We start from the raw sequence: 12,500 nt of genomic DNA on the forward strand, positions 1-12,500 counted from the left end.
CAATTATCCTGACCAGACCAGACCTGACGGTGAATTCATCACACACACACACACACACACACACACACACACACACTTTCTGCCCTCTATTATTGAATTATTATAAATATAATATTTGTTTATTATTTTAATAATTTAATCTTGTGTATCACAAAGAGCGAATGATTGTTTAACAACATCCTGAGTAAATCCTGCGGTAAATTGAAACTGTTGTTTTGACTTAACTTGAAATTATTAATTATGCATAATTATACAAATGAAGACAAATTAATAATAATAATAATAATAATTATTATCATTAATATTATTTACATTTAATGAAAGGGTTAGTGAATGCTTGCAGCTCAGCTCAGTATTTAGTGTGTAATAGTTTAGTAGTGGTGTAATAACCATCATAATGTACATCCAGCCGGTGTTTATTACAGAATAAACTCTTCAGTCTTCTGCAACAGCTGCTGATGAACCTCTCGTGCTTTATTTTATGAGCAGCCGCCACATTTAAACCGTCTCTAAATGGATGAATTAAGAATTTCTGTAATTTAAAAAAATATAAAAGTTATATATTAAGTTATAAAGTTATACAAAATGTATTAAAAAATCTATATTTGGAGATTTATATATTTTTTATATATATTTATATAAAAGATATATAAATCTCCAAATATAGATTTATATTTTAAAGATGCGTGGGTTTTCTTGCTCATTGGCTTGGTTACTGTCTTGTTTTTATAGTTCTCCTCAATTACAGATGTTTATAGTGTGTGTTTGGCCCCTGTATTGTTGATTGGATGATGAACACACACACACACACACACACACACACACACACACACACACGCTTCCAGCTTGTCTATTTCAGCTGTGTGTCTGTGTGTTTTCTTCTTCATTTGAAGGTTTGACTCCATTATATTTGGTTATCCTAGAGAAACAGAATATTAAACGAGAAAGCAGTGGGTGTGGCTTGTTGTTTTCTTTTGTGAGCTTATTGGCTGTATTAAAGTAGGCGTGTCATTCAGAAAGATGGGGAAAAGGGTTTGGGGAGAGTTATTACAACCTAACAGACTCCTCCTCCTCACCGTTTCTGTTTGTTGTCATAGCGCTGACAGCTGGAGGGGCGTGGTTATGTGTGTTAACCACGCCCACTACCTCAGACAGACCTAATCTAAGAGTTTAGCATTATTAAACTTTTGTATTTTCAGATTTCAAATAAAGATTGTGAGGGCAAACCATTGTTTTTTGTCATAATGACATGCACAAATGAATCGTTCACCACAAAACTAGCAATGTAAGTGAACAAAATCAGTATGCTTAGTTTCATGTGTACTTTAGCTGGCTCAGATTGTGTGATTTTTAAGCGAAGCTGACACTGAAAGTCTGAAATAACTGCTGAGATTTTCCTATTAGAGTGCAGTATTGAATTGGCGGAATGACTAAGTAAACTATTTTTTTTAATTTCAAGTACTTTAATTTTAAGTAAGTTGTTTGACTTTTTTTTAAAAATTATGTTCATATGAAGCCTGTCTGAAATCATATTTTACATTTTTATTGTCACGTTGTTCAATTACTTTGTTATTGTTAATCTAAAACATTAGCAGAGGAGCTTCTGCCTCTGTGTTTGGATTGGCTCCTTCTGTTTGCATAGAAACTGCATATTAATTTTCTTAACCACACCCCTTCGTAATATTAGTTTTCTCTTAGGTAATAATGCGTAAGAGAAAGCCCCGCCTTTCAATACTGGAAAGCCCCGCCCCTTGCTTAATATTCTTGAAGTGTATAAACATACTGAAATAAAACTGCAGGCAGACTTTCAATAAATCTTCTGTTCAGTTTTAAAGGATTTTAAACAAAGCAGCAGCAAAATCCCAATCTGCCACTGAGGTAAACTCAGCTCAACAAACCTGATTTCACTTTGAAGTACCATTAATTCACCTCCAGCATTGGCAGATTAATTTGCTTGACTTATTTTCATTTTGACTCATTATTTCTGAAAACCAAACATCATTTTTTGTATGATGGTTTAGAAAATGCTGACTGATTTAAGATTTAGATTTGGACTCAGAGTATGAAAAGTATTGTTTGGAGTGCACTCGCTCCACTTGTGTGTGTGTGTGTGTGTGTGTGTGTGTGTGTGTGTGTGTGTGTGTGTGTGTGTGTGTGAGACGGCCATGAGCTGCCAGAGAAACACACACACACGCAGATATTCTGCACATAAATACTGTGTGTTTGATGGCTAATAAAGCTGAGAGCTGGAGATTGATTCTGCTGAGCGTCTCGGTTATTCTCCATGTCTTTGTTCAAATAAGCACTTAGAAAAGCACACTATGTAGACGACCAGCCGTGCGTCATAACACTCAGCAGGGTAAAGGTTCAAATCATTCTTTTTGTAAAATTTGCAAACAGCTTTTAATAAAACTTTTAGAAAAAAATGTAGCAGTGTGCATTCAGACTATATGCCCAAATACTATAGTAATTTACACACGATACTGTGTTTTTGAGCCATCGTGATGTTTATTATACTGCACATATCACAGTATTTCTGACACTTTGTTATTAAGCGCTCCAGCATACTGTAATATTAACTATAGTGAACTGATCAACTGTATTAAATACTGCAGGATACTTTACTACAGTAAACTGTGGTGCTTTGTAATCTAATATACTCTATAGTTGTAGAGTGTGTTGGGTCATTTGTTTATATTACTATAGCAACTGTTGAATACCCACAACAGTTCGGTTACTTTAGTTTTTGTGTTACCATAGCAACTATAGCATCTTTACAACAGATCAATTGCTGTAGTTGTTGTGTTACCATAGCAACTGTAGAATCACTACAACAGATTAATTACTGTAGTCATTGTGTTACCATAGCAACTATAGAATCACCACAACAGTTCAATTACTGTAGTCATCGTTGTTACCATAGCAACTGTAGAATCACCACAACAGATCACATACTATAGCTGTTGTGTTACCAAAGCAACTGTAGAATCACCACAACAGACTAATTACTGTAGTTGTCGTGTTATCATAGCAACTGTAGAATCACCACAACAGATCACATACTATAGTTGTTAAGTTACCATAGCAACTTTAGAATCGCCACAACAGACTACTGTAGTTGTTGTGTTACCATAGCAACTGTAGAATCACCACAGCAGATCATTTACTGTAGTCGTTGTGTTACCATAGCAACTGTAGAATCACCACAGCAGATCATTTACTGTAGTCGTTGTTACCATAGCAACTGTAGAATCACCACAGCAGATCATTTACTGTAGTCGTTGTTACCAAAGCAACTGTAGAATCACCACAACACATCAATTCAAGTATTTACTATAGTATAGTTCAAACACCCCCTGAAAAAAATATTCAAAGATGATTTCTTGCATTTACATTTTATTTTTTACATTGATTAGTTTTAAACGATGTATTTGTGTAGAATTTAAACAAACAAATGAAGTTGAACATTACAAATCTAATTTGTTTGTTTAAATTCAACACGGCGGTTCATTCCGCTGTGGCGACCGCTGATTAATAAAGGGACTAAGCCGAAAACAAAATGAATGAATGAATAAATTCAACACACATAAATAGTTTGCAACAATTTTACAGACATATTTTTCAGTGTGCAGTGTATACTATAAATTGCTCTAGTATTTTTATGTTGGTTCTCACTAATGTAGATCTGTATAATGTTTAGTGTCAAATATACCGGATGCACAATCCATCATAACAGTTTGATAGTAATGAGCTCATCTGTCCACGATTCATGTTTTGTGCACATATATCCATATATCAATGATCAGAGGCTTTCTGAACGGCTGTGTTTAGTTCTTATAGTGTGTTTATTATTGTTATTTTAATGAAAATATCAGCATATATTTATGATGCTTGTCTCTCTCAGCAGTGCGCATCACCTGCATTTATTCTTATACCAACATTAACAACTGGAGTAAATATTCTACACTACTTTTCAGAATATTGGGGATGATTGAAAATATGAACTACTTTGAAAGACGTCTGCTGACCGAGGCTGGCTCTATTTGATTTAAAAATGCAGTAAAAAGTCTGAAACAACCAATTTTCCATGTCAATATAGTTATCAATCATTAACTCATTCTCATTGGCTGATTTGATAATATGGAAACAATATGATGATTATCACCAGTGTTGAATACAGATGTGTTGCTTCATACTTTCAAAATGTTATTTTCAAGGATTCATTATGGAATAGACAGTTCACTTTATCAAGCTGTAGATATCATTTATGAACACTGATTCGTCTTCATGATCTCACTGTATGCTCTGTAATATTAACAGTGATGTCAGTGGGATTTATGTGTGTATATACAATGTTTCTTAGTAGCCCCCTTAGTAAGTGTTGAATCTCCTCCAGTTTTATCGCTCTGCTGAAAAAACATTTTTTTCTGCTGGATTTTTCTTCCTTCTTTGGTGTTGTGGGATTCCTGCAGGAGTGTGTGTGTGTGTGTGTGTGTGTGTGTGTGTGTGTGTGTGTGTGTGTGTGTGTGTGTGTGTGTGTGTGTGTGTGTGTGTGTGTGTGTGTGTGTGTGTGTGTGTGTGTGTGTGTGTGTGTGTGTGTGTGTGTGTGTGTGTGTGTGTGTGTGTGTGTGTGTGTGTGTGTGTTTTATTAGTGACACACACTGACTTTAAACGTTTTACCTCCAGAAGAAATGAAGAGTCAAAGTTTGATAGAACACACGCTGATAAAACACACACACACACACACACACACACACACATGCTGACACACACAAATGCTCACACAGGCATGCTCACACACACACATGCTCACTCACCAACTTGAATGTGCACAAACACACACATTCACACAGAGAAACATATGCTCACACACACACACACACACACACTCACACTCACACACACACACACACACACACACACACACACACACACACACACTTGATTTGTGTCTACAGTGTTCTCTGAGCGCTGCACATCTCTCTGTTGTCTTGATTGTTTTTCTCTCTCATCTTAATCGGTGAATTATATCTTATGCATGATTGACACCCAGAATAATTACAGATCAGTCTAGATTAATCAATGCTCTCCAAATCGAGTTGTCCAAGACATCTTGGTGATATTGCACTCATATCACAGTGTGTATTACAGACAACACACACCTGCACCTGAGATGACCTGACGGGGAGAAATCAACAGCACATTTTCAATTTCTGCGTGAACTGACCCTTGAACTGCATGAGGCCAGAAAGTGTGCGTGTGTGTGTGTGTGTGTGTGTGTGTGTGTGTGTGTGTGTGTGTGTGTGTGTGTGTGTGTGTGTGTCTCTTTTTCTGGTGATTGGTGTGTGTGTGTGTTACAGATGATATCTGATCTGAGCTGCCGTCACTACTGAGAGCACAACAGAGCCATGAGGAAACACAGACTACACTTAATCACATTACACTGAACACCAGGCAGAAACACACACACACACACACACACACCATGCTGTAGATGACCAAAACATCACCACAGCAATAACCCTAATATAAGATGACTGAATCTGATCTGATAACTGATCAGGTCAGAGTGCATTATTCTGTGTATATCATGATCAGCACACACTCTTTAACATGAGCACGAGAGCATTTCATATCTTCATAATAATAAACAACTGAAAATATTATTGTTGTGCAGCAGGTGTGTGTGTGTGTCATGATCCAATCAGAATCCAGCATTCAGCAGCCAAGAGTGAAGTGTAATCTTCAAGAACACGTCAGAATCAATATATACTGTAACACACACACATACACACACACACTGATGGAAACTACAAATCAGCATTTATTCAGTGTATGTGAAACCGGTGTGAGCCTTTGTAAAACACACAGACACACACACACACACACACACCTCTAAACAGGAGAGCAACGCTGCACACACAGATCTTCACACCTAACACTGAAAAATCAACACTTCAGCCAAAACAGAAACAGCCTCAAAACCACAAACAACAACTGCAACTACACACTATATGTATACACACACACACACACACACACACATATATATATACAGTATGTGTGATTGGGTGTGTGTACAGGTAATGTGTGTGCATCAACATTGTAAGTGTGTGCTAGTGTGTTTGTGCTCATGTAAGTTTGTGTGCGTGTGTGTGTGTGTGCGTGTGTGTGTGTGTGTGTGTGTGTGTGTGTGTGTGTGTGTGTGTGTGTGACACTGGACTCCACCGCTGAGCTCCAGTTTTAGACTTAGTGTGTGTCGTCTGCTACTCTGTGAATGTGTTTAATGCAGGAGTGTGTGAAGGGCACGTGTGTCTGCTGCTCACCTCACACACCTCACACTGACAGTGTGTGAGCTTCTGTTAGATCACACACATCCTGTGTGGGCGACGTATTATTATTCTGCAGATGTGTTTCCAGAAACACACACACACTCGCACAAGACCGACACTGAAAACTCTACAAGTCAGTGGAAACACACTGCTGAGGATGAAGACAATCACACACACTCAAACACAATCACACACACTCACACACAAAACACAACATCTCACACAAAGCCGCACACAATCACTGAAAATCACACACAACTTTACACAAAAACACACAAAATCTAACACAGAATCACACAAACACAATCAAACACACTCAGACAAAATCACACACACTATACAAAATCACACAGTCACACAAAAGCACACACAATCACAAAAACAGTCACACACAATGACACAAAATCTCACACAATAACACAAACACACACAAACACACACTCACTGTTTATTGTGTTGATCATTTATATTTTGTTTCATCTGATATATCAAGCAGTGTGTGTGCATGTGTGTGTGTGTTTGTGTGTGTGTGCATGTGTGTGTGCATGTACAGTGTGTGTGTGTGTGCATGTGTGTGTGCATGTGTGTGTGCATGTGTGTGTGCATGTACAGTGTGTGTGTGTGTGTGTGTGCATGTGTGTGTGCATGTACAGTGTGTGTGTGTGTGTGCATGTGCAGTGTGTGTGTGTGTGTGTGTGCATGTGTGTTTGTGTGTGTGTGTGTGTGTGTGTGTGCATGTACTGTGTGTGTGTGTGTGTGTGTGTGTGTGTGTGTGTACAGTATGTGTGTGTGTGTGTGTGTGTGCATGTACAGTATGTGTGTGTGTGTGTGTGTGTGTGTGTGTGTGTGTGCATGTACAGTATGTGTGTGTGTGTGTGTGTGTGCATGTACAGTATATGTGTGTGTGTGTATAATGTGTGTGTGTAATTTGTGTGTATAATGTGTGTGTATATGTGTGTAATGTATGTGTGTGTATAATGTGTGTGTGTGTGTGGTGTGTGTTGCAGGACGTGCATCGCGTCAGTAACCCAGTGGTGGTCAGTGATGGAGTGCTGAAGGCTGGGGGTCAGAAGGAGGCGGCGGCCAGTGAGGTGGGCTGGATGACCTCTGTCAAAGACTGGGCTGGAGTCATGATCTCTGCACAGACACTCACCGGACGCGTGCTGGTCAGTCACACACACACACACAAACACACACACACACAAACACACAAACACACACACAGGCTGCTGGTGTGTGTATGCTGGACTCACCGTGTCCTCAGTGAGGGTGACGGAGACTGTGGTGTGTGTTTGCAGCTGTTCATCTGCTGTAAGGTTTAGTGTGCGTGCGTGTGTGTGTGTGTGTGTGTGTGTGTGTAGCTGATGTGCAGCACATCACACACCACTGGGATTGTGATTGAACCACAGCTTACAGAAGAGACTTAAAGCAGAGCAGATTATCCTGCGTTACAGAGACTGTCTGCACACACACACACACACACACACATACACACACACACACATACACACATGCATGTCCATTCTATAAGGTGTCGTGTTTCAGTACAGGAGTAATGTATCGCTTGCACACACCTAACATTTTAGTTTCAACACACACACACACACACGCACACACACACACAAAGCGGAAATGTCTTTCCTGAAGTACTGTGTACAGCAGTGTGTGAATGCCAATGTAGGTGTGTGTGTGTGTGTTTGTGTGTTAATGTGTGTGTTTGAGTGTGTGGGTGTGTCTCCATGGGTGTGTGTGTCATCGGTGAGTGGATAAATGAGGAAAAAGTGTGTGTGTGTGTGTGTGTGTGTGTGTGTGTGTGTGTGTGTGTGCAGGTTAATTGATGACTCATTTCCTCTCCAGATTACTCTGATGCTCCTCATATTATTGTTTAGCAGGAACATCCGGTAACCATGGAGACGGCAGTTAACCTCCCTACAGCAGGTGTGTGTGTTTGTGTGTGTGTGTGTGTTTCACAGACATAGACATGAAGTCACATTTAAACACACACACACACACAAATGCAAATGCATAAGCTCTGCTAGTTGTGTCATCACTCTGTATTGTGAATGGTGTGTGTGTGTGTGTGTGTGTGTGTGTGTGTGTGTGTGTGTGACCTGATCGTCTGGTCACATGACCCTGTGTTGAGTGTAAGCGGATCTCTGTCATTAAAGGTGTATTAGCTGTGAGGGTCGCAGTGATGATGCGTTTCCTCTTCCTGTTCCTGCTGAGAGATTTCAGGAGCAGCTCTTATTAATTAATGTGCTACAGACCACTGTAATCATGCTGATCTCTGACACACACACACACTTCACACTGTCACACACACTTCACATATTCTGACAATTCTTGATTTGTTATTTTCATTATTATTATTATTATTATTATTATTATTATTATTATTATTATTATTATTATTATTATTATTATTATTATTATTATTAATAATAATAATATTAATATCATTATTAATTTTATCATTATTATTATTATTATTATTGTTATATTTTGCTTCATTATTATTATTACTATCATTATGAATATATACCACATTATTATAATTAATATTATTATTATATTTTGCATTATTATTATGTTTTTTTATTATTATTGTTGTGTTTTACATTATTATTATTATTGTTGTTGTTGTTGTTGTTAATATTTTATATTACTTTGTTTTCATTATTATCATTATTATCATTACTTTTGCATTATTCTTATTCTTATTATTTTATATTCTTATTGTTTTATATTATTATTATCTTTTTTAATATTATTATACTTAATATTTTCGTTTAATTTTTTTTACATATTATTTTTTAATATTGCTTTTTTGCATTATTATTATTATAGCTTTACTTTGCATAATTATTATTAGTATTATCTATTATTATTTTAGTATTACTTTATTTTGCGTTATTATTATTTGATATTATTATTATTATTTGATATTATTATTATTATTATTATACTTATGTTGTTATTTTTTATATTATTTTTGGCTTTATTAATATATTATTGCTTTTTGCATTATTATAATTTCTTTTTTATTACATTATTTTTTATTATTTTTATACATTATTTTACATCATAATTTTATTTATTTATTTTTTCATATTACTTTTTGCATGATTATAATCTATTTATTGATCTGTTTATTATTATTATTATTATTATTATTATTATTCATATATAATTGTATTATCAATAACAAAAATTAAATGAATAAAAGTTTAGATTAAAGCTGCACTAAGTGATATGTAAAAAGGCCACTGAGTAGTAACAGAGCCAATCAGCAGTGAGGGGCGTGTCTAGTGATTATCACAGAGATATTAAAAGGGGTGTGGTCTTGTTAGGTTATGGGTGTGTTTAGCACAGATAGCAGGATTCATCCTGGACAGTTAAAAATAATACATCTTTTAATTATTTGTTAATTTAAGTCCATCCAGACTCTTCTGGTGTACTAACGGTAAGTTGGATATTGAAGGCCAGCCCTACACATTAATGTCTGACACACTGCAGACTCATCATTATGCGCTTATTCATTAATTATGCAGATTATGCATTTTCTCTGTAATCTTCAATCTCTGCAGAGGGAAATCCTCATCTGCGCCCACTGAACTGTGTTTAACAGCTGGAGAATATCAGTGATCAGCACACACACACACACATGCATGGACGCACACAAACGCACATACACACATTGACATGTATGCACACAAACATGCATGCATACACCCCCCCCCTCACCAGTAGCTCCTCCTCTTCGCTAATAGCCCCTCCCCTTCACCAGTAGCTCCTCCCCTTCATCAGCAAGAGTAACAGTAGAGTATGTAGAGTGCAGACTGCTGTGTGATGGTGTGTATGTGTGTGTTTTGGGCTGCACCTACAGTGTGTAGCAGTCTTGTGCAGCAGATATAATAGTTCAGAAAGTACTGAAGGAGTTCAGAATGCAAAACTGCAGTGCAGAATCTCATAACTGTGAATGAAAGATGACCCAGACGCATTTTTGTCAAATTGACCCAGTCAGAAATACAAGACTGAGGAGGAGACGATGCAAGGTGCTCTAGTTCTGTCTGCTGGGACACACACACAGACACACACACACACACACACACACACACACACATACTGGCCTGTTTTATTCACACACACACACCCACACATACACACCCTCTCTCTTTTTTCACATACACATACACACACTGTCTCTTTCTCACACACACACAGATGCAGGTGAGATGTGTGTATGGGTCAGCCGCTGATCTAGATTCAGCTGTTTCCAGCGCTGGAGTCTGGAGTCTGCACTGCTGTGATTATTGCACTTTCATTCATTAAGGACATGTTGAAGTCATCAGATAATTCTGCTTTAATAAATGTTCATCATGTGTCGGAATTCTGACTGTCAGTGAATGGCAAATGAAAAGGCCCCTCACCTCAAAACTCTGAGCATTATAAGAAAAAGAAAACACACGGTGCAGTTGGGAGTGTAGCCTGCATTCATGACGTTTGTTTGCGCAGCGACGCTATTTTGGATGAGTCTGATTTACTATACATTAAACAGCAACTCTATTTCACGAAAGACAAAGTTAAAATGCTGTTCTTTTATCACGCATAGATGCTGTGAGGATAAACAAGAGACCAAAAACAGACCAAGACCTTGAGTGTAGTGAGGATAAATAAATGACAGCTCCTGAGAGGCTTCCTCTTTATTTGCACAGCAGGCGTACCTTGTGTTTTATTTATTTTTTGCTAATGCAAGCTGTGTTTTAAAAGATAAATATAATGTCTAAAACTCTACATTATTTATATTACTTTAATAAGTTATTTATTTATTCGTAATGGACGATGCACAGATATTGATGTTTCACAGTGTTTTTACACTACACATTTGAATCTAACAAGCTTGTTTACATTGTTCTACTTGCATTAAATCCAAATCCCAAATATCAGAAATGACAACATTCAGATTTAATTCATGTCAGTTTTAATGTTGATGATTAATGCACTTGACAGATTTCATTCATTGATTTTCCTTCTGCTTAGTCCCTGGTTCATCAGGGGTTACCACACTCTCAGAAATAAAGGTACTCGAGCTGTCACTGGGGTGTTCCTTTTCAAAAGGTGCAAATTTGTACCTAAAAGGTCCGTATTAATACCTCAAGGGTACATATTAGTCCCTAAAAAGTACAAAAGTGTATAATATATAGTTTTGAGGTACCAATATGGACCCTTCAAGTGCAAATTTGCACCTTTTGAAAAGGAACACCCCAGTGTCAGCTTGCGTACCTTTATTTCTGACAGTGCACAGTGGAATGAAGCGCCGCTTACTAGGCAGATGTGTTTTTAATGTCAGGTGGTGTGTGTGATGTGTTGTTTGGTAAATAATCTCTATTTGCATCTTCAGTGATTTTCAGCTAAGTCTTGTTCTAATAGGTGGATTTAGAGGTTTTTGCAATAAAAGCAGATGTGGATTTTGCTGGTTTTGATGTAAACGAAAACTAACCTTGTTAAAAACCAAACAATTGTCTAAAGTGACATTTATGGGAAAAAGGTGTTTTATTTACCAGTTAATAACCTTTCCAATACATATAAAATAAAACTTCTGAACCTAATCAGAAGAGCCTGATAGAAAATGTTCATTTACAAGAAAAGAGGTTTATTAAAATATTATTATATATATATATTTATTTAATATAAATATAATTCATTCATTCATTTAAAATATTATTCAGTCGTTCATGTATTTATTTAAAATAATTATCTATTAAAAGATTATACATTTAATAAATAATATTTATTTATTTATATGAAATATTAAATTATAAAAAAAAGAAGCAAATTTGTACCTAAAAGGTCCGTATTTTTACCTCAAGGGTACATATTAGTACCTAAAAAGTACAAAAGTGTTCCTCTTAAAATTTGTTGATATGAATATATACTTATATATTATATATATATACTAATATATTAGGTCGGATGGATTTAGAGGGTTTCACATCTGAACTCTTCATCCTGAGACCCAAAGAAAAAAATATATGTTTTTCTGTAAAAAAAGGATTTCCTACATCCTTTGGGTAAAAAAAAATCTACAATTTAGAGTTTTTACATTTTGTTTTTATTTTTAATTTTACAGCATGTCCACAGTAGTGGACCACAGGACCATTTTACAGT

The 12,500-nt window shown here is 36.5% G+C and overlaps 1 protein-coding gene across 27 annotated transcripts in view; it reads left to right on the forward strand.

The window, feature by feature from the left end:
* The window catches only part of kcnma1b (potassium large conductance calcium-activated channel, subfamily M, alpha member 1b), a 144,706-nt gene that overhangs the window by 17,601 nt on the left and 114,605 nt on the right, over positions 1-12,500 (forward strand). For all 27 annotated transcript variants that reach the window (XM_073919037.1, XM_073919038.1, XM_073919006.1 and 24 more), the window contains exon 3: positions 7,340-7,498. Coding sequence is in view for 25 of the 27 variants with exons in the window: in XM_073919006.1 (XP_073775107.1) it covers positions 7,340-7,498 (159 nt within the window). In the remaining 2 variants the exon portion in view is untranslated. The remainder of the gene's footprint in view (positions 1-7,339; positions 7,499-12,500) is intronic.

This window comes from Danio rerio, chromosome 12, assembly GCF_049306965.1.
Source record: "Danio rerio strain Tuebingen ecotype United States chromosome 12, GRCz12tu, whole genome shotgun sequence".
NCBI classification, from domain to species: Eukaryota; Metazoa; Chordata; class Actinopteri; order Cypriniformes; family Danionidae; genus Danio; species Danio rerio.